This window comes from Aquarana catesbeiana, linkage group LG06 (assembly GCF_042186555.1).
Source record: "Aquarana catesbeiana isolate 2022-GZ linkage group LG06, ASM4218655v1, whole genome shotgun sequence".
In the NCBI taxonomy this organism is placed as follows: domain Eukaryota; kingdom Metazoa; phylum Chordata; class Amphibia; order Anura; family Ranidae; genus Aquarana; species Aquarana catesbeiana.
The window spans coordinates 324,645,391-324,669,036 of NC_133329.1; the positions used below are offsets into that span (position 1 = coordinate 324,645,391).

Here is a 23,646-nt window from a genome sequence, read left to right on the forward strand (position 1 = left end):
CATCACACCGCCCCCTACTGCCAGCTCACTTGAGCCAGAATGGAGAGCTGGCCGCACACTAAACTGCTGCGGTTCAGTGTAAACAGGCTCCAAATTGTGATTTTTTTTTTTTACGGTTTTATTTAGCAATACTGTTAGGAGCTCTTTGACGATATGCCATCGTTATCCTAATACCCCTTTCCTTGTACTGAGTTGATTTACCACACAGCTCACACACATAGAAGAGTGATGGCAGAGGTAAAACACCAAGTGGTCTATCAAGTTTGCCTCTTTTTTTTTTTAATATAGTTCTAGGTTTGTTGCAACCATGTTTACATCTACTTACTGTTATCTGACTCACTACCTCTGCTAGAAGTCTGTTCCAAGCATCAACTACTCCTTTGGTAAAATAATACTTTCTAAGATTAGTTTTTAAACTTTCCTAGTTTGAGAACATGTCCCCGTGTTGTTAATCTGAGCTTCATATTAAAAATATTGCCCTCCTGAACCTCACTGTTAATGTATTTAAAGGTTTCAGTAATGTATCCCCTCTCCCTTCTTTGCACCAAACTGTACATATTAAGTTTTTGTTGCCGGTCTCTGGTCTTATTCTAGCTTATTCTATGTTTTTTTTGTAAGTGAGGTCTCCAGAACTGGACACAGTATTCTAAATGAGGTCTCACTAAAGATCTATATAGGGGAATCAGGACCTCCTTCCTCCTGCTGGTGATCCCTCTATAGTGCAGTGTTTCTCAACTCCAGTCCTCAAGACGCCCCAACAGGTCATGTTTTCAGGCTTTCCAATATTTTGCAAATGTAATTTGATCAGTTTCACTGCCTCAGTATTTATCCACAGCCATTTCATCTGAGGGAAATTCTAAAAACATGACCTGTTGGGGCGCCTTGAGGACTAGAGTTGATAAACACTGCTCTAGTGATACATCCTAGAATCCAGTTCACTTTTCCCATTGCATGGCCAAACTCTTTGCTCATTTTGCAGTCATCTGAAATAAGTACCCCCAAATCTTTTTCCTCTATAGTTCTTGCCAACACTGTACCCTAATGTTGTACTCTATCAAGGAATTTTTTTCTCTAGGTGCATTATTTTACATTTAGAAACATTAAACTGCGCTACTTTGACTAATTTTTCAGCAAAGCCACGTACAACCTCCAGGGATATCATTTTTTTTTTTTTGTTGCACACCTTTGTATCATCAGACCTTGCTTGTCAAACCTTTAGTTATAACACTTAAGGGTACACACGGTCAGAAAATCTGAAGATAAACTTTGTCCGATGAACGATCTGCCAATTTTCTGATCGTTAGTATGCTGCTTTTGACAGCCGATTACGAATTTTCGGCAGACAAAAACTGGATGTGCAGGCTTGAAAATTTTTGTCTGATGTGACCACAACGTTCGATTTTCTTTTCATTAGTACGGTTTTCTGACAAAAAAAAGAATCTGAAGAGCAAGACTAGGCATGCTCAGAAATGAAAGAACACATACAAAATTCAACACCTTACGTCACTTCTGACGTTGAATTCTGTCGTCAGAAAATTTTCTGATGGTGAGTACCCTATTCATGTTCGATTTGAGACTAGCATCAAACAAAAAACTGATGAAAATTTGTCCAATAATCTGACCGTGTGTACAAGGCTTTAGACCCCATACACACTATTAGATTTTCTGCAGATTTTTGTCTTCAGATTTACCAAAAAACCATATAATATGAGGTCAAACCTTAAGAGTTTCAATTTGTATGCAATCAGGCAGGCCCTTGCACTACATGTTTTGGTAAATCTGAAGACAAAAAATCTGCAGAAAATCTAATAGTGTGTATGGGGCCTTACATATAGATTAAATTGAACAGGACCTAGTACAGAGACTTGTGGTACACCACTAGTGACTGGTTTCTGTTCCAGATCTTGGCCTGCTGTCACAGGGAAGTGGGGAAAGCGGGGGCGATACGCCAAAGTAACAGTATACATGTTACACCCTAAATACATGTGTAACATGTTACAAAAGGGGAACTTATCCATCATTGATGTACTAATGAAAATGGAGCTACATTACTGTGTGTCTGTTAATGTTTTTATGCCTGGAGTTCACTATAACACAGGCCATGGATACTCATTACCAGCATTCGCGTGATATAGTATCTATTTTAAGTGTTGTGAAGTGCAGGGCTGAGCTGTGCCATGGTGCCCATAAATCATTTAGATTAATGTTTATTTTCATTTTCTTTTCCAGCTTAGACTTTGAAGAATGTGCTCATAAGTTAATAAAGATGGACTTCCCAGAAAGTCAAACGGTAAGTCACATACAATCATGTTTTGTTTAACAGTAACATAAAAATATGCAGTTTTGTACTTATGTGGGAAATTTTAATTTCCACTGATATTAATTCTATGTGTAAAGTAGATTTTATTTATTTTCCTAATCTGGGTAAAAAAATATCTCCATCAAATCAGAAAGCCAGTTCTTAAAATATCTTAATACCTTTATTGGCGTATATAAAAAATTCTTTATGAATGCCGGTAGCTCAAAGCAAAGAGGAATTGCTTGAACTTTTGGTTTTATTTTATTTTTTGGGGGTAATTTGTTTCAATCTGATGTAAAATGTTCTAATGTTTAAATGCTCCTCAAATGTGCATCCATTAATTTAAATTTCAATATCAATTCTGCCTGTAAAGATGATTAAAATGGCAATATCCATTTTATATAAAATATTGGATTGATTTTCTAAGTAATAACAGTATAACTTAAAGTGGTTCTAAAGGCAAAACATTTTTTACCCTAATGCATTCCCTGCATTCTTGTGTTCCCTGCAAACACACAAGACACGGCTTGGGACAAGTCCTTTTATTAAAAAAATAAAACTGTCCCACAAAGTCTTTTTCCTCTTCTTCTCTCGCTCTGACGGACCGAAGAAAAAAAAAAGCCGCACGCCGTTTTTTTATCAATGCACTTTTATGTGTATTGCCGGGACCGACATTCATTATAGCCGCGAGTACTTTTAAATGACTTTTTTTCCTTTAGAAATGTTATTTTGCTCTCGGACTGTTGTAAACACAGGAAACACGCGCCACTTTACAGGCATACTATAGACACCCCCCAGGTACGAAATTTAAAGGAATATTTCACTTTTATTGTTTTACTTTAAGCATTATTAAAATCACTGCTCCTGAAAAAACGGCTGTTTTTAAAACTTTTTTTTTTGCATTGATACATGTCCCTTGGGGCAGGACCCAGGTCCCCAAACACTTTTTATGACAATACCATGCATATAAGCCTTTAAAATTAGCACTTTTGATTTCTCCCATAGACTTTTAAAGGATGTTCCGCAGCTTTTGAATTTGCCGCGAACAACCCAAATTGTTTGCTATTCAGCGAACAGGCGAACACCCGATGTTCAAGTCGAAATTACGTTCAACTCAAACATCGGGCTCATCCCTATTTGTATAGCATAAAAAATTCAGCTAGCACCATTTTTATTCTACATTTATTTTTATTTCTACTTTTAGAACATATATAATAATTTTGGCGTTTTTCAAGCAAAAAATGCAGATCCGATTTTAACGTCAAAAATTTCAAAATTCATGGATATGAAGTGGTTAAGATGTACTTTAATAACAAAGCCAACAATCTTGTTTGCTGGGAGCAACTTCTTCCCTTTCCTTCACCATTACACACGATTTCTGTCATTCCTTCTGTCTTAGACAAGTTTCTTTATTATGACTAAGAACAGGTACACTTTAACACCTGTTCTGCCATTTAGAATGGTATTTGATCCCTTTCCAGGGAAATATTTGGTTATACATCTTTCCATGTCTCGTTTGACTTGAAAGAACTTGTAATAAGGTGTTAATTATCTGTACTATGTACAGCCTGCTGAGTGTACCGTATCTTCCTCCGCGTTCTGCTTTACCTAATTTCTTACGCGTGCTTCATTTGTTTATTTTGAAGGATTATTCCACAGGAAAGTCTAAGTAAGACTTCCTCATGTCACCTTATAGTTCATTGCCAGTCCACTATTTTGCTAATGACATATGCATCATTTTTATAATTTTATTTTCATTTGTGTTGAGGAATGGGTTTACTTTGAGACAAGTCCACATTCTTTAATACAGCTACTAGCTGTCTGGAGTTTTGCCGGGGTCTAAATAGGAAATTGTAAAGTGTGTGTGTGTTTTTTTTTTTTCCTTGTGTAATCGTTAGATGTTGGTCAACTTGTTAATATTTTACAGCTTATTTGAAGATATATACATGCATGAATATACACCCAAACATTTGTGTTGTAATGAAAGCAGCCTTGCCTTTACTTGTCTCTCGGGGTAGAAAAACCCAAGTGGGGTTTTTGTACAGGCAACACCAGTCCAAGTAGTTCAAGCTTCAACAAACTGGCCACAGCCAGCTTTATAGCATTTTTTTCAGCATTAAATGCTTTGTTTTCCAAAACAGCAAATGAAGTGAAATCTCCCCAGTGGGTTTACAGATGGGGATGAAATTCTGGCTGCAATTATCCAGCAGATTGACAGCCTCAGCTCTGTTCCTGTGTGCTGTGTGAGGAGGGGGTTGATCCTTCCCTCCAATCAGCTCTCGGAGCTCTCCTCACTGAGCTGTGCAGAGGGTAATTTTAGCGCTCTGCACTGGCTATTGAACTTAATTTTTCTCGGCTTATCGTACGTGTTGTACGTCACCGCGTTCTTGACCTCCTTTCTTTTAAATGCTCAGACAAGCTTTATAAATTCTGGACTTTGAACGGCTGTAGAGGTGAGAAGACCGCAGATAAACAGGTACAACTTATGTAGAAGGACCTGTTTCATCTCTGTGTATCATCTAAGGCCAGTCAATTCACTGGGTGTATATAAGGAATTACAACCACTTTAAATTAAATAAAATATTGCAACTTACCTTTTCTTAGATGTGCAGTTTTTATATTTATATTATTTTTAATATACTTTTGTTTTATTTTCACCAGTAAACCTGCCCAGTAAGTGTGTTTTTTTTTCCTTCATCCTGTAATACACCAAGCTGTCCAGCAAAAGTGGTGATTAGAGGGTTAAGGCAAACCATTTAATACTGACAGAAGTGCTTACAGTGGTCAGCTTTTTATTAATTTTATGCATATATCAAATGGGGAAAAAAAACTTGCTTAGTGCTGCAAGTGCGTGCCCACTGGAGGGCAAAGTTTGCCCACTGGATCTGCTGCAATTGAGGGGCCCCAGACATGGACCTCTTAGCTTTGTTTAAAAACAAACTGGTTTTGTCTCCATGTCTAGGGATCCTTGGGCCTCTGCAGTGGATGTACAAGTGACACTGTGGAATCTATTTAGTCTGATCTAGGTCTTTCCTCTTCTTCACCCCCCTTTCCTCTTCTACACCCTCCTGCAGGATCAAAGTAGAAGGCATTCAATGATTCTCACCACACCAAATTGGTCCAAGTTGCTGTGGCTCTTGCCGTGGATCTCGTCAGGCTACTTGCAGACACTCTGTGGGCCCTCCCAGATTGTCTAGACCAGACCTGGACAAAATTCGGCCTCAGGGCCACATCCGGCCCTTTGGTTTTCCCTGTCTGGCCTCTCTGAGTCTGTCAGTTTCCTCACTAAGAAAGCTGACAGGTGCCCTGTGACAATTGGATTTTTGAAATTTTTGGGTTGTTGTATAATAAAGCTTCAGTGGAGACACCTTTTTCCCATGATAACTCTTATGCCCTGTCCACACGGTCAGATTTTCCGATGGAAAATGTTCGATGGGAGCTTGTTGTCGTCACACAAAATTTGAGATCTGGATCTCAAATTTTCCGACAACAAAATCCGTTGTAAATTCCGATCATAAGTACACAATTCCGACACACAAAGTTCCACGCATGCTCGGAATCAAGCAGAAGAGGCGCACTGGCTATTGAACATTTTTCTCGGCTCGTTGTACATCACCGCGTTCTTGGCGCTCGGAATTTCCAACAAGATTTGTGTGACCGTGTGTATGCAAGACAAGTTTGAGCCAACATCCGTCGGAAAAATCCATGGATTTTGTTTTCGGAATGTCCTATCGTGTGTACAGGGCATTACAGGAGTGAATTTTTCTTCCTAGGGGGATATTTCCTCTCACTTCCTGTTGTCCTTTGTAAGTGTGAGTCGTATGGGGACTGCCTGTACTCTGTAAATGAAAAATGTAATCGCTGTGCTGTTGCCTGTTAAGTGGAACAATTTGTTTGCATTTCCTCCTCCTAGTTTATTTATAATGCATCACCATCCTCTTTAAAGTGGTGTTCCGGCTGAAATTATACTTTTTAAATAAAAATACCCCTATAATACACAAGCTTAATATATTCTAGTAAAGTTAGTCTGTAAACTAAGGTCTGTTTTGTTAGTTTATAGAAGTAGTTTATTATTTTATAAACTTACAGCAGGCTGTGGCCATCTTAAGTGTGGGCATCTGAAGCCAGACTGTATTTCTTCCTGGATCTCATCCTTGCAGATCTCGCACATGCTCAGTGCAGCACAAGCAGTGTAATAGGTTTCAGGTCAGGTTTCCATAGCACCGGCAGTTTCAGAGGAAGTTGCCGCCCCTTCCCAGAAGGCATTGCAAACAGAAAATGATGCGATGGGCCACGGCCAGGGAGGAGGAAGTGAAAAATGAATACAGCAGATATACAGTAGGTGCTGAGAAAAAAAATTAAAAAATATCCAATAAGTTTACAGTGCACAGTTTAGAGAGGGGTGCTGAAGAGTTGTAAAAGTGGGTGGAACTCCACTTTAATGGCTGTCTTAATTGAAAGATCTAGAAAAAAAAAAAAATAGATAATGATTGGGTATCTAGAAAATGTATACAGTGTATGCTTGCTGGCTGGTTTAAGGACAATTAGTAAAGTTGGAATTTGTGAGGTCTTTTTTTCTTTTTTTATGGGCATCTGCCCAGTAAAATGCTTCCAATTTTTTTTTTTTTTTTTTACTGGGCACAGATGGCCTTCTAATTGTAATGATTTCTGAGTGATTACTGATCCAGGGGTTTATTTCTACTGCCTGATATAGATAGATATTCAGTAAATATTCTGGTGACTTAGATGTTGAAAATAATTGTTCTGACATCCTTCTAAGAATACCATGCAGTCTACAGCATATGTAGACTGTGTGCATCAAACAGTCTAAAGAGGGGATTCCTGTTTTGTCTCTGTGTATTTATGTGCACAGTAGGTTCACAGTGTTATAGGGGGTCTCTGTAAGTACCAGCAATGTATGTCAAGATGGGTTTCCTGTTTTATTGTAATTGGTTTATCTCACTATACAGTTGCACTACTTACATATGTGTACTAGTATATAATCATGTACAAGCTCCTTCTAGCAGATTAGCCTTTCAGTTTGGACTTGGCTAATATGCTCAACATTTGGCAAATTAGCTGAGTACAGCATTAGATGATGACTCTGACTTCCTTTTTGCTGTACAACAACGTACGTTCAGTTTGTTTTATGTCTAATCTGTAGAGCCATTCTTCCCTTTGCCTTTTGGCATTGCTGTTTTGTATATGTAATTTTGTAATCACTGTATTTTTTCCACGTAGTCATTGTAGTATACATTCACCCTTTGGAAGGCAGAGAAAAATGCAGTTACTCATTTGACTTTCATTCAATTTTGAATCTACCTAAAAGTGATATTTCAGTTGTAGCTGTCTTGGATTCTCCAACAGCAAGATCTCCTTGCCATAATTTACAACTCTGTTCCTTGACGTCTAGGTGATCTCACCCCACTTTTCATGTCCCAACACTTTATATTACACATTCAGCTATAAGCTTAAAAAACAGGGAGAGTGGGACTTCCTTATAATGGCCATAGCAGTCATTCAGTTCCTAGGAGATATAAGAAAATAGGTGGTTTTGCTCTCTAGTTTTGCCAAAAACTAACATATTCATTTAGTGTAAACAAATCTCTTTACAACCCTAAAAAAGGCAACTAATGAAAACCAGTACAAAAGCAAGTGAGTTCAAGTAAATAGCCAAGAAACAGGTTCGCCCTAATGCTGACTTCTGCAGACACACATACTTACATTCCTTAAGAGTGATACCAAAGCTAAAAATGTTTTTACCTTAATGCATTCTTTGCATTAAGGTAAAAAAAAAGTTTTACATTGCTTTGTCTTCCCCTTTCCCTGTGTGAAAGGGAAGAGAAGGGTAAAAGAGATCCAGTGCTGTGCACGGCTGCATCTCTTCTCCCCTCTCTTCCCCTTCACATTGGCTCCTGCTGCTATCAATCAAATGTAATGAGGAGGAAGTGGTGGGGGAGCGGGGCCAAGTTTTGCTGTGTGTGTTTATGGAGCTCAGCTCCATAGACACACCGCTTGGAAGTGAGCAGACACTGTTTGCCCCCCATAGCAAACGGTGGTGTCAAGATCGCTCGCGGGGGACCCAGGAAGAGAAGGATTGGGGCCGCTCTGTGCACAGCTGCATCTCTTCTCCCCTCTCTTCCTCTTTACAATGGCTCCTGTCAATCAAATGTAGTGAGGATGAAGTGGAGGGCAAGGCTAAGTTCCACTGTGTGTGTGTGTGTGTGTCTATAGAGCATGGCTCCATAGACACAGCTCGGGAGCGAGCAGGCACCGTTTGCCTCCATAGCAAACCATTTGCTATGGGGGGGGGCACAAAGAAGAGGAGCCCAGAATCACCGGTGGGGGGTGATCTTGGCTCCATGCACAGAGCAGGTAGGTATAACATGTTTGTTATTTTAATTAAAAAAAAAAATTGATTTTAGTAACACTTGTAAGTTCCCCACCTCTCTGTTCATTCGCCGGGAGCAAAAGAGCAAAAACAAAGTGCTGTGTAAACCACAGTCACTGGAATCATATCCTACACAGGGCTATGGTCTCGCAGATTGTCCAAAGTATAAAAGAAACTATTATGTAGTTTTAAGGACAACTGTAACTGAAGTTGTTTAATGCTCTCAGTCCCCTGAGTAGAGCCCACTCCATTAAATATTTACTTTCCATCCTGTTTCAGATGTATGCATTGTGTGGCCATGCAACCTTTTGAAAAAAAAACTTGCCCTGCAGGTCCCATCTTACTACATGTGTATTTGGGGATCACAGGTTTCCCATGCAGGAGCTATACTCTGCTGTACCCCTGCCCTGGAGGCTGGTATGAGCACAGCGCCACCAAATGAATGAATGTGACCACTGCCCACAAAAAAAAAAAAGAGGATCCAGATAATTTTCTGTAAAATTGCTGTGTTGTGCCAGGCAGGGGCATGCAATGAATTTTGCTAGAACAGGGAGGGAAGGTAAGTAACTGGGCGAGTTGTGCTCAGGAGGACTAATTAGATAACATCTCTACCAAGGGGCAGTTCACACAGAAACACATGCATTCCCATCCGTGATTTGAATGGGTTGCAAAATGTACTGTAACGTGGAAAAAGTAGTGCAAGCATTACGGCTGTACCATGCGATTTGGTGACGCAAAGGTGCTGCATTTGCAAGATCCATTAACAATTCACTGTCACCGCAAGCTCTCGCAGGGGCAGCACGTTTACCTGCGGTGCGGAAAACATGCTTCTCCTGCACCACGTTTTGGTGTGAACCGCCCAAAAGGAACAGTTTTCCTTTAAATCTACAAAATCCTCCAAAACTGTAATGTCCATTTTGGATGAACTGACACTTTAACTGTATAAAACCACAATTGAACTGAATATGCTATGAGTGTTCAATCCTGCAGATTTTACAATCCAAATTCAGCGTGTCATGAAGATGTGTCAACTCTTTCAAATGTCTTCAATTTCCTGCAAAATTTGGCATATTTAATTAAAATGTTAAAATACTTAATTACTAAAAACCTCAAGGGATAAGGGCTTTTTGCACATTTAGGTTAAGAATTAATTTGTTTTGCTCCTGCTGCAGACTTCATTACCATCAAACTACGTTTCATTGTGCTGTACAAGACACAATTCATTGGCTTTTTATAATAATACCCTGCAGGCTGCATTTAAGTTGTAAAATAATTCTGCATAAGTAGAATTTGATTGTAGTAATTCCTTCCAAAGTGACTTGGGCTATGACATAGCTATCTTACCAAGTTAAGTTTGTCAATAGGCTTCCACTATTGATATGGTTTTTTGTTTTTCTTCTGTCAGTATTACAGAATTTTTCAAACTTGAATGAACTGCATAGTCATAACAAATTGAGCTATCCATGCATTTTTTTATACCAAGGTAACTTTAAAGCACAGTCATTTACATAATCGTAAAGAAAAAATGTTCCCCAGAGCTGCATAAAGTAAGTATATTCAATTATTCCAGTTTGGGGTCTGCCTCAAACTCAGAATAATACAGTGGCATGTCTGTGCAGATTTAATTGCCCTCCAATGAGCTCTATTGCATCAGCATGGGCAGAATTAGGCCTTCGCTCCAATCTAAAGTGGGACTTTAGTCAGAAAATGAAGTCCTGCTAGATCACTTCAGGCTGGCTCCTTTTGCTGTTATAGCTATGTAAACATTAAAATTAAGTGCCTATCTTTAAAATCCTGTAACCTGCACATGCTCAGTTGCTCTCCATTTTTAGGCACTGATGAATTTGTGGAGGCCAAACTGCTGACAGCCTTTAGACCCCTTTCCACACAGAGGCGGTTTTCAGGCAATTTAGCTCTAGAAATCGCCTCTAAATAGCTTCTAATAGCTATGTAAAACATTAAAATTAAGTGCCTATCTTTAAAATCCTGTAGCCTGCACATGCTCAGTTGCTCTCCATTTTTAGGCACTGATGGATTTGTAGAGGCCAATCTGCTGACAGCCTTTAGACCCCTTTCAACACAGAGGCGGTTATAGGGTGTTTTAGCTCTAGAAATCGCCTCTAAATAGCGCCTAAAAACCACCTCCCATTCATTTCAGTGTGTCTTTTTATACAGGGGCAGTACGCTTGCGGGATGTCCGAAAAAGTCCTGCAAGCAGTTTCTTTGGGGCGGTTTGAGAACGCTGTATACAGCACTCTAAAAAATGCCCTGCTCATTGAAATTAATGGGCAGTGCTTCCACAGCGCTTTGGAAGCGACGCAACATGGGTGTTTTTAACCGCTTTGGGGTTAAAAGTACCCCCGCTAGTGGCCGAAAAGCACCACTAAAATGAGCGCCGCTTTATCGCTAACGTGGTCGCGGCCCCAGTGTGAAAGTGGTCTTAAAGCAGAATTAAATCATCTTATCCTTTACAGCCAAGGAAGCTGCCTCTGTTTGATCTGCAACTGCCATGGTGCTGCACATGTGATCAGTTATGACATCAGCCATTTGATGGTTTGACAGTTAGCATTCCGGGAATGTAACTGCTTTTTGAAACTGCTAAATCTATTAAATTTAGTTCTAACTTAATGATTTACGGCTGGAGCTCTGACCTTCAGCAAAATGGCAGCCTCTGGCAAGAAGAAACAGGAGCAATGCTGGAGGAAATTTACAGTACTACACTATTTACAGCATGTTGGTTGCATCATTATTAATGTGAAATGTATGTTTCTTGCTAAAGAACGCTATTTTTTATCCTTGTCATGGGTAAAGTTCTGGCAGCAGAGTATTAGGAAACAGCCTTACAATTGTATTGTATTAAAATACACATACAGTTGTCATCAGATTCTACTTTATGTTCAAATTGTTGAATCATATATTGTACATGTTCTGTGTAGCTGTATATACAGTAAAGAGAAAGTTATTTATAGTCCTTACACTTCACCAGCTGGATTTAGTCTATTTTAGTCTAGTTCTCTTAATTTTTCATTTGGGTAAGTTATATCTTCTGTAGTCTGTACTTTTCAGTTCACCAGTTGGATAAGAGGAATGCTCCTTGGTCCATGCTTTACAGCTTGTCAATTATATTAAGAATTTGTTAAGAATTCTAAATTGCTGTGAAAAGATTTTTGGTACTCCTGAAAACAAGATGCCAAACAATTTAGGATAGTGAAGTATTAATTGGCTATGATAACATTTAGTGCACCAAAAGGTATGGGAGTTTAGTAATACCAAAATTATAGCCCGTCTGCTGGAAATTAGGGCACAGTGTGGTAGTGTACAGATGCCGAAATAAGTGGGCCATCTGGCACAATATAATTTAATTTAGCTGCCCAGATTGTCATTAATTTCTCACAATGTTTCACTCTGCATTGAGGAGCATGCAAGTGGTGTGTCTGCTGATCCTTTTTTTTTGTGGTTACCATGTTGTGTATTTGCTTTCTCTTGAGGAAGCTAATGATTAGGTCCTGCAAAGGCATGAAATTAAAAAATAAATTCTCAATCTATTTCACTTGTTATCCTTAAAGCTCCATTCACACAGGGGCAACACGACTTGCAGGTCGCCTCAGCGAGGCGACCTGCAAACGAATGCCCGGGCGACTTGCAAAACGACTTCTGCATAGAAGTCTATGCAAGTCGCCCCAAGTCGCCCCCGAAGTCGTACAGGAACCTTTTTCTAAGTCGGAGCGACTTGCGTCGCTCCCCTTAGAACGGCTCCATAGTACAGAACGGGAGGCGACTTGTCAGGCGACTAGGTCGCCTGACAAGTCGTCCCTGTGTGAATGGGGTCTTACTTGATAGACTGTTCACTGTTGTCCTTTGTCTTCATGTTATTGTTAAATTTGTTGAGAATTATCACGTAAACTAAAGATATTACTAGCCATTTAATGTTGCCCAATTCAGCCTGTTTCATTTAAATCAAGTAATAGAGCAGCTAACTCTGCATGAGTTCATGCACAAGGTGGAAAAAAACTAAACAATTGGTAGATGGTTTTAATATGAACATGAAACCTGCTTTCATCCTAAGGCCCCTTTCACACGGGCTTTTCGATCAGGTCCGCCTGTCAGTTTTTCAGGCGGACTTGATCGGAGTCTCCATTTACTCCTATTTAGCGGCGGATGTCATTGGTGACATGTCTGCTGACACCCGCTGCTATCCGAACCTGTTTAAATCCAGACGGATGTGACCCTATTTTCCATCCATCCATCCATGCTGATACCACTGTCTTCTTTTTTTTTTTTTTTTTTTACAAGCGCTTGATTTTACTGCTAAACACGTGAGTGTATTTCCTTTGCTTTTCATGTATTAAAATTTCCATACGGAGTTACGCTATATGCCTTCCTCTTTTAATATAGGGGCTGACTACCTATATATCGAGAGAATAAGGATGATAGATGCAGACAAATCGCATATGATAAGATAAACCCCATTGCAGACAAATCACATATGATAAGATAAACCCCATAGATGGTATGGAGACAAAATATACGGGGTACCACTTACATAGGAAATAGAGCCCTCTCATAAGCGGCATGCCATGTGCTACCCAGGCGCAACCAGATCAGCGAGGCATTCACTAGATCATAATCGACCAGAAAATACCTCTAATGTCCCAATCTGAGAAGGACAAAATAATATAATAAATCCCCATATAAAGATATGGGGTACGATATATTAATGACTGCATCTTAGCAAGGTACTCACAGGACCAGCAGATTCACAACAACACTACATCGAGGTGACTATTCCTTCTCCACAGTATCTAGGGCCACCCTCCTCTTGATTCCTACCAGGTAATATAGATATGTGAATTACACAAAAATATTCGCTATACAATGTCATATATTATGACATGACAGTATCAATCCAAGATTCATAAAAAAAGATGGTTCCAATACCTATATACAATGGTTCAGGATGATAATAAAATGGACTGTGTAAAAGCCTTCAAATAACCAGCAAGTGATACACCCGAAACCTGCATAAACCAAAGGGTGTGATAGTCACCATTAGTTAATATGCAGCTTATGGGCGATAGAGCTAAAAGCAAGCCACATTATAATTGAACTTACCAGTTAACTGGCATACATTAGTTCCCAATGATCAACTTTAGCGGGTACTAGATCAGATCCGTGCTAATCGTGGCTGCAACAGTAGATCTAGGGAGCAGAGTAACATAAATTACTTCACAACCTAAACAGCAATTTAAATGAAAGGGACAGAGAAAGTCCCAGTGTGTAGACTAACCTGTTCAACAGAGGTCCTAGATGAACATGCCGCCCTAGAGAGCCTTTACAACTGATCCATAAATAAAACCACCAATTAGCACCACCTCCCAGCCCAGATGAGCTGACTGTAATCAGCTGTGAGGGCTGTACCAATACATCCGAACATGCAGGGCATGTGCAAGTGTAATGGTGGGGAATCCCCCATAGAGTACTAGAGGATACCTCTGACGCCAACCACCGCAACACCACCACCTTGGTAATACAGATGCTAAAAAGTCAAACTGTAGCTAGCTATCTCTTCTAAATTAAAAGAAGAAATAATCAAAAAACCTGTGAAAAGTGTATTGAAAATCACACACAATCTAGTCCATATGTTGTCATATAGAGGTTAATAAAACGTAAATACAGTCCATAGATGAACAGTGAAAAAAACTCAATAGCAGGAAAAGATATTCCACATGCCATCACTGTTGAAATGAAAAAACGACAATAAAACCACCACTGGTTGTGTGAAGGCTTACCAAAGTGTAGGGACTCAAATGGGCGTACGCTCAGTGAGTCAGCAGGGTTGGGGGTGTAAACACCAATGTATAGGACCTTTTACATCTGTATTCCAGATCAGGATAGAAGATGGTCAATGTGTTCTGGGAATGACTCAGAGAAGCAGTCCTCAGAAGCAGCCAGCATATTGAACCAGGTCATCTCATATATTCAGAATGGTATAACCAAAAAAAGAAAATACTCCACATAGTGTAAATCCGTAAAAACGTATAGAATTTATTCAAATTGGGAACACTCGCATTTGATAAGTAGATCAAGCTCTTGAAATGTATAGTCTAGGCAACGCAATGACATCAGTAGGGTCAGTCTGAAAGCCGCTAGTCAACTACCAGCTACAGAAGATGCTTAGCAATGGCAGCTACAAACTACTTCCAGAATGGGTTTCAATTACTCAATAGTAGAGATGGGCTCAGGCGTGTTCAGGATCCCACCTGCCCGATCCCGCCAGGATGCCGACACTGCACACCACGACTAATCACAGGCATTGAGACAATTCCCGATCTGTGCAGCTGCGGATCCGTAAATGTCTCACTGCCTGTGATTAGCAGTGTGCAGTGGTGGGATTGGGCAGGTGGGATCCCGAACACACCCGAGCCCATTCCTACTCACTAGACTGGCCATAGATGGGCAGATATCTCCCCAAGTGTGTTTGCATGGAAATTTTCTGATCCTTGTACAACATAAATGAGTGCTAGGAATAGCTGTGCATGTGCTGTACTTCATATCCTTTACTCTTCATTTAAGAGGGAGGTGGTATTGGAATTCACTTGCATGGAGTTTTCATAAACGTTTGCTAAATCAACTGTACCAAAACAAGCGCTACCAACTATCTGAGACACTAATTATCGCCATCTAATAGTACTGAAAGGTCACTTTTAAAAATAATTTATATTTTAAATTGGAAACTTTGCTTCTTTTTACTGCACTTTCTTCCATTTTTTTGGAATTAATTGGAATCGCCAGTAAAATGCAAGAGGGTAGACATTAAGCTGGAAAAATAACCATCCACAGACATTATCCACAGTTTTTTATAAATATAATTGGCATTTGTTTGTTAAGTTGAGAATCACAGGTTTTCAGACATTTTAAAATGGCTTCAAGACTGGTACTTAGAGGAAAATATGCACTTAAAAGCATGGCACACGTACTACATCATCCTGTACTACAGGGGTGCCCAACTTTTTGAAGAGTGAGGGCCACTTAAGCGACTTGGTAACCTGTCGCAGGCCACAATGAGTGGAGGTCAGGTCCATGTCCACTCAGAATATGCAGAGCAGACACCGACACAGACCGCTCTACTCTATGGGCCCTCCGATCTGATCTTTCCAGATGGAATCGGCATGTATCCCCTTCTGTTTTTCTTTAGCGGATTGGATTAAAGGCAGGCGGGTGTAAACGGCCACAAGTCCGTTTTATATCTGCCGCTTCATAGAAGTGAATGGCGGACTGATCATGTCAAATGGGCCTAAGGCTGCTTTCAAACTGATGAGCTGTGGTTTACCCACACTGGGGGTACAGCACAGTGCACCTGTGGCTTTCCTGTGGGTTAGCTGCACTTTGCCATAGACTTCTATTATATTCTGCAGGTGTGGTGCACTTTCTGAAAGTGCACCAAACCCGAAGGTAATAACAGAAGTCTATGGCTGCACTGCACCTGCGGATCAGTTTGAAAGCAGCCCAGTAATTACTGCAGAACAGATATGCCTATATACACACTGTGATTTTAGTAATAGACTTACCTTTAATAACAGTCTTCCATTCCGCCATCGCTGGCTGTTGCTGTCCCAGGCAGAATGCATTTGGTATCACTCTGCTTGTGATAGGAGTTGGCGCTATACAGGAAGCATCGACTTATGCGGCTTGCTTCCTCTACCGCCGGCTTCATTCACAGCACCGATGCTCAGGGATGGCGAGTCGGCAACCCACCATCCCAGAACAGGAGGTCATAAGCCACATCAGAGGGCTCCGCAGGCCACATGTGACCTCCGGGCCACTGGTTGGGCGCCCCTGCTGTACTGGAACAAAATTAAATTGGTCTGAGTGCTGCTCAGCCATTCACAGCAAGGTTTTTTTTAATATAATGAATATAACGCTTTCTCTGATTGGCTAAAGTGGGGGGGAGGTTCGGGAAGGATGTAATGGTAACCTGTTTAATAAACACTTTGTGTAGTATTCTGGTCTTGCTATTTAAAAAGATTTATAGTGCCACTATGATGTGAAGACAAGCTGGGATGATTTTGAATTTTAAATAATTGAAAAATGTATTCCCGGGGAAAACATTCTCGCTGATGTGGCAAGAAAAAATAGAAAAAAAAAAAAGAAAAAGGAAACCTGGCTTTCATTCATAAAATACAAAGCTTCCTGCAAATGGCTAAGCAGTGCTCAGCCCTTCGCTGTTTGGTTCCAGAAATGGACTGGGAAGTCCTTGTACCGCTGCTGGAGCACAGCACTGTAAGTTATATAGTCAGGTTGAAAAAAGACACCAGTCCATTAAAAAAAAAAATAATCCCATATACACAAACCTATACCCACAGTTGATCCAGAGGAAGGCAAAAACCCCCAGCAAAGCAGGAACCAATTTGCTGCAGCAGGGGAGGGGAAAAAATTCCTTCCTGATCCCCCGAGGGGCATTCAGATTTTACCCTGGATTAACTTTACCTATAAATGTTAGTACCCAGTTATATTGTGTACATTTAGAAAATAATCCAGGCCTTTTTTAAAGCAATCTACTGATCTGGCCAGAACCACCTCTGGAGGGAGACTATTCCACATTTTGACAGCTCTTACTGTGAAAAAAACCTTTCCATATTTGGAGATGATATATTTTTTTCCTCTAAGCACCTGATGCTGCATGCTGAGCTGACAGCAGACGCATGTCTTTGTAGTGGAGATAGTCAAGCTTCGAGCTTTAAATGTTTTTTTTTTTTTTTTTAAATTAAAGATATTATACACAGAGTAAAAATAAAAACGTTAATTCAAAAGCTTAAAATACTGCCAGGTTTGCAAAAATCAGACAAAATTGTTATGTTTGGTTGCATTTACAAATCTAAAAGCTGCCGGTAAAGTTGGTTTCAGTAAAATGGAAGCTGCTTTGCTTGAACAGTTTGTTAATATTCACAAATATGTAGAGGGTCCTTCACCTGTGCAAATTGTCAGGCATGAAATTCCCAGCCATTCCAAACTAAGTTAAAATATAAATGGAATTTGTCTCTGTCTGCCAATGGTACTCGAAGTCAGATGGGCATAGTAAAATCTCTCTTCAGAACTCTAATTACAAATATTTCTGGTTCAAAAAAGCTCCTAAAATATTTTCAGAATATTTTTGTTAATGTCATTTGAAGCATGTTTTTTTTTTTTTTTTGTCACTTTGCAATCTGGGTTCCTTGCCCCTTTAAGAACATTTGCTGTGTTAAACACATTTATTAGTGCTGAATGTGCTCCAGATTCAATGTCATGTATAATATTAAAGAGCTTGATAATGCATTGTCATCAATATATATTGCTATTTTACCCAAAGCCCTAGCGCAATCATATTTTATTGTATTCATTACGGTTACTTAAGAAGTAAAACAAATGGGAAATGCCTCTCTGCACATTTAACTTACAGTCTATTGTGCTGCAGCTGTGGAAAGAAAATCTGCTTACTGAATATTTAAATTTTATTTTTAAACAGAAAGAACTTTGCAATATGATACTGGATTGCTGTGCTCAGCAGAGAACGTACGAGAAGTTCTTTGGCTTGCTTGCTGGGGTAAGTCAATTGTTCAGTCATTTCATTTCCTAACTTACAACCCCTTGTACTCATTAGACTCATGCATATAAACATGGTTTGAAATTCATTTTACAGACATTTTTTTACTACAGCCTGGTAGATTATTGTTTAGCATTTTTGCTTTGCAGCTTCTGGGTTCACCAGGGACAGTGTTTGTATAGCGATTGTATGAGCATTAGGTGTTTTTCTCTGCCTCCTCCTCTAATCCAAGAACATTCTGGTTAAATTATGCTGTAACCATACTGACTTTTTTATATGCTTGTGTGGTTGTTGTAAGGACGACTGTTGGCGCTATGTAAATCCGGTATAATAATAATAATTAAAAAGCTCCTTAGGGGTAGGGACTAATGTGGTTAGCTCTAAAAAATGTGTTGGCACTATATGTTCAGCTCTACATAATATGTTGGGATTTTATAAATAAAGTCTTGGTCCATGGATCTCTGCTGATGCTTGTTTCGTCACTATTACCTGGTAGCCCCTGGTTTATCATTGTCTAAAAAAAAGGTCCGCCACATATTCAGAGGGTGGTAGAGACTGCCACCCATGTAAAAAAGCTCTTACTGAACAGAGAAAAAAAAAAACTTCATTACTGCACAGGATAAATTATAATTCATTGCAGAAATTAAATATTGGTAAATTTTGGTCCTGATCAAACTTGACATCGCACTTTCTGGCTAATCTTTCTATACTGTATACCCATCACAGTGCAAACTGCAGCTGCACAGTGCAAGTGTTTCAGTAAACTTTATCCAGGTGGTCTAGACAAATCTTCCAGGATAATCCAGTAGGATGATCATCTTTTGTTTTTTTTTTTTGTTTTTTTAAATAAGTATTTTGAGGTTGAGATAGAAAAAAAAAAAGCATGTGGGCATACCCAGGTTTATAAGGTAAACACCGTAAACACACAAAAAAGGGGAGCGTGGAGGAAGCAAAAATACAAAACCAAGGTGACTGACTTGAATAAAGCTCATTGGCACAGACGTATCCATAAATGACATCACCCAATCTGTCTTTACTCTGTAGGTGCTCTCATTGGGTCAATAAAGTAGAGTCAGGGAGGGGGGAGTGAATCATGTTGGGGGTATCCCCAAAGGGTTTGTTAAGGAGTCCACTCAGATTTCCCAAATGTTGGCAAATTTCCAAGGGCAACCCCTAGACTCATAAATACATTTATACAGCGGTATTGCTGAATTGACCAGCGGTTTCCAAAAATAAAGTGTATGTGTGATATGGCCAGTCATGGCCAGCAAGTGGACTAAACCAAGTATACAGACATCCACCGTAATTTTTTTTTTTTTTTGCTTTTTAAAACTATTTTTTTTTATTAAACTTACACTTGCAGAGTCTGAATTGGTACTAAACTCTGGAGGAGATTTGCACAATGTTTTTTTTTTTTCATGCTGTTAATGCATTACATTTTGTATTTAGATTTTGCATGGACAGGCTCTGTGCAACTCTTAGTAAATCTTTTCCTTTGTATATCACCAGTACTTAAGCCTTTCATTGGTACGTGTTCACCATGTAATCCCTACATGACTTTCTCCTGTAGCGTTTCTGTTTGTTGAAGAAAGAATACATGGAGTCTTTTGAAGTCATTTTCAAAGAGCAGTATGAGACCATCCACCGGCTGGAAACAAACAAATTAAGAAATGTTGCCAAGATGTTTGCCCATCTTTTGTATACTGACTCTATTCCATGGAGTGTAAGTATCTGCTTTTTTCTTTGCCAAGCTGGTATTAAATGGGGAGGTCTCATTAGTCCTTTTAAGACTGTACAGAATACACCTATACTTCAGCTGAAAATGTTCATTAGTGAATTCTTCTCCAGGTTTAGATTTTAAAATGTCATTAAAGGGTTTGTAAACCCTCGTGTTTTTTTTAAGGATGCATTAAGGTGAAAAAATTTCTGACAGTGCCCAGCTCCCCAGCCCCCCCGTTTTACTCACATGAGCCCTTCGTTCCCTCGACGGAGACACGCTGGAACTCTCTGCCTGGCTTCTCGGCTCTTGATTGGATAGATTGAGAGTAGCACAGCCATTGGCTCCCGCTGCTGTCAATCGAATCCAATGACGCGGGCGCTGGGGGGGCGGGGCTGAGTCCAGCATTCTGTGTCTATGCACGCAAATGCTGGACTCGGGAGTGCGCCCTCAAGGTAACCCCCCGGGAGAGCGCTTCTCCCAGGGGGTTTACCAATGCGGGGAAGAGCCGCGAGTGCCACCAGAGGACCCCAGAAGATGATGATCGGGGCCACACTGTGTAAAACGAACTGCACAGTGGAGGTAAGTATGATATGTTATTTTACAACCACTTTAAGTGTTTTGCATCTAGAGATAGATGGATAGATAGTTCAGTGTAGAGGAAAAGTGTGCGATGTGTGAAATTGTTCCTTGCAACAGGGAAGACCCAAACAGCCCAGAATGTGTAAGTACAAAGTTCATGATTACAATATAGAATAGTTAATTTGAATATACATCCACAGGGTATCATTACACATTATATATGTTCTCCTATTTAGTGGAAGGATGTATTTCCTGAAAGTGCAATCTGTTTAATTCTAAAATCTTGAAATATCACTTGGGGCTCGTTCACACAAGCGTTGCTCTCTTCACAGAGAATTTGGCAGGAGGCATTGTACCCCCTGAAGCCCGCACTAGCATGCCGCAATTCCATAAGTTGCAGAGTGGCCCCATTCACTTGAAGTGTCAGGGGTTATAATTGCTGCCGCGACTGTGAATCACAGCTTTGTGGCCGCAGCATGTGTACACCCCCGGCTACTGTCTCTGCCGCTAAAGGCTTTTAAGATCATTCAGAATTAATTAATGCATTTGTCCTGGCTCAAGTGGGCTTTGTATTTACATAGACTTGTATGGGTATGCAAAACCTGTTTGAAGCAAACAAAAGCTTTTGATCTAGCCATGACTGACATCAGGATGGGAGTGGGTGGCTGCTCTGTGCTACACATGATAGCCCCAGTGGATGTGCATTGACCCCCTGGGATGTATCCACGGTGGATGAGCAGTGTGTTGGCAGCCTTCTTCTTGCAACCTATCTGTATTCAACTATTCTTTATATGTTGTTGATCTACTATAAATGGCATACCCCTTCTTTATCTTCGAAGGAGTTTTTCTGAAACGTCTTGGGTTTTGTCCTGATTTACATACTACATTTTTTTTTTATATATATATTATGGACACATGGGGTTTTAATACTTTTTGTCATGTTTATGTAGTAACATTGCTACAGTATTTTGTGTATATATAATATACTTGTATACTCTGTGGATCTTTTGTAATAAACTTGGCATACTAGCCTTTTATTGAAATACACACAATTGCCATATCTACCTTGAAAGTCCCATAAAGGGGGTCTTGTATGATTTAAAATGGAAATACTTATTTTGTTGTAATGTAAATATACAGCAGTAGAAAATATTCCTTAAAGCGGAGCTCCAGCGAAGCACGCCACGCTTTGTGAATGGCCTGGTGGCGGGGAAAGGAGAGGGGGGACCAAACTTCTGAGTGACATTGCCACAGCAGAGTCATAAACAGGTACCGGCTTCCCCATAAAGGTGCCAATGTGGTAGTGGGGGGGGGGGTGGGCAAACAAGTGGAGGTGGAGCTCTGCTTTAATCTGTCCCTCCAATATACAGCCGGTATAGTTTTTACATTCTCTGTATATAGTCAGTAAAGATAGGTTTTGCACTCTGGGTAGAACAGGGGATTGGGTCTGTATTGGGTTTTCTAAATCGGGTAACAAGGTCTTGCTTTTTTTTTTTTTAAAGATGTGGCCTAGAAGGAGGGATCCCTACAGAAGCTCAAGTTAATAGGTTTTATACAGTGTTAAATTGCACTCATTCAAAGTCCATTCAAAGTGTCTTTTCCAGGCCGAAATTGAATAGTACCCAGGCCTCATGTCCGAAGAAACAAGGTTTTTCTTGTAACACTTCTCTTTTTAGAGAGCTGGACCCCGGGATCAGGTATTTGTTTTTTTAAGCCATATTCCTGGCGGGGTGCTTTTTACAGGCCCAGGGCTGTGGATCCCACGATTAAAAAAAAAAAGGGAGGCCCCCAGTCCCTGAAGGTTTTCTAAACGGAGCCCACCATGAGAGGTGAAGATTGGGTCTGTTACCACAGAACCCTGCAGCTGGATAAGGTAAGGGAGATTCCTGAGGAATTTTTCGAATTCTTGTGGACTTTCTAATTTAGAGTTAAATGTTTGCTATGCCTATTGTCACCACCGGGGGCTGTTTAGAGCACGTACCTGTCCATGCTTGTCAGTTTCGCCTCTGTGTCTCAGGCTGCACGCTTCTCCGGCCCAAAGCTCCAGGTAAAGTTGTGGGAAAGGGGGGTTTTCTTCAGGAATATCCCCCCCACGTGGTTAGCTTCCTCCAGGCAGGGGGAGCATGGCGCTAGACAGCGGTGTACCGCGCCGCTCCCCCCGCCATTACAGCGGTCCTCCTTCAGCAGCTTCCTCCTCTCTTCCTCCCCCAGTCCTCCTCCATGGGGTCGGGCAGGATCAGAGCCCACCTCGCGTGGGAAATCACGCTATTTTAAAATAGATGGGGCGCGCGGTGGGTGGTCGGAGGAAGGAGGGGGCGTGGCGTAGCGGAGTTGGCGCAAATTGAGCGTCCACAACCCAGGCTGTATAGCTATAAAATGCACCTTATTCAGGTGCATACAGCTAGGAGGGACACAGAGCGGACGGGGGGCATGTGAGTTAGTGACACAGGCATTTCCCAGGCACATTATCTTTAAGAATCAGGCTGAGCTTAATAGCAGCGGCAGTTGCTGGACTATTGCTCAGCAGTGGGTGCATTATTTTGGTGGTACCTCTGCATTTGTGCTCGCCACTATGACCAGAGGAGGTGGTTCAAATGCCGCAAAGACCAAGGACACGAAGGGGTCGCCCTCAGGTCCTGAGGACCCTCCCTCTGCAACACCATCCCGTTCTAAGGAGGCTGGTCAGAGTGAGCCTTCAGGGGCTGCAATTGCTTCCGACACTTCAGCCCCTGTCTATATAACTGAGCAGGTTTTCTCCTTGCTATGAATGGCTTAGAGGAAAGATTAGTGGCTTTAATCACATTTTCACAGAGTGGAAGAAAACACGTTAGGTCCCCTTCTGCCACCCAGGATCCCCAAACGGAGGAACTGTGGGAGGGGGAAGATGAATCTCCCTCAGGCGACCGTGAACAGGCTGAGGAATCAAGTGGGGAAGGATCTTCTTCATCTTCACATGCTGAGAAGTTGCTGGTACATTTTCTTACTGAAATGGTCCGCTCCACATTTAAGCTACCATTTAATGGAGTCGGTTGAAGAACCCACTTCCTGTTTGGGTTCACTAAAGCCTCCTCAAGCCT

General features: G+C 40.7%; 1 protein-coding gene across 1 annotated transcript in view; it reads left to right on the forward strand.

The window, feature by feature from the left end:
- The window catches only part of CWC22 (CWC22 spliceosome associated protein homolog), a 140,390-nt gene that overhangs the window by 91,218 nt on the left and 25,526 nt on the right, over positions 1–23,646 (forward strand). Inside the window, exons 13-15 of the mRNA XM_073633752.1 lie at positions 2,230–2,290; positions 18,193–18,270; positions 19,841–19,993. Of these exons, the coding sequence (XP_073489853.1) occupies positions 2,230–2,290; positions 18,193–18,270; positions 19,841–19,993 (292 nt within the window). The remainder of the gene's footprint in view (positions 1–2,229; positions 2,291–18,192; positions 18,271–19,840; positions 19,994–23,646) is intronic.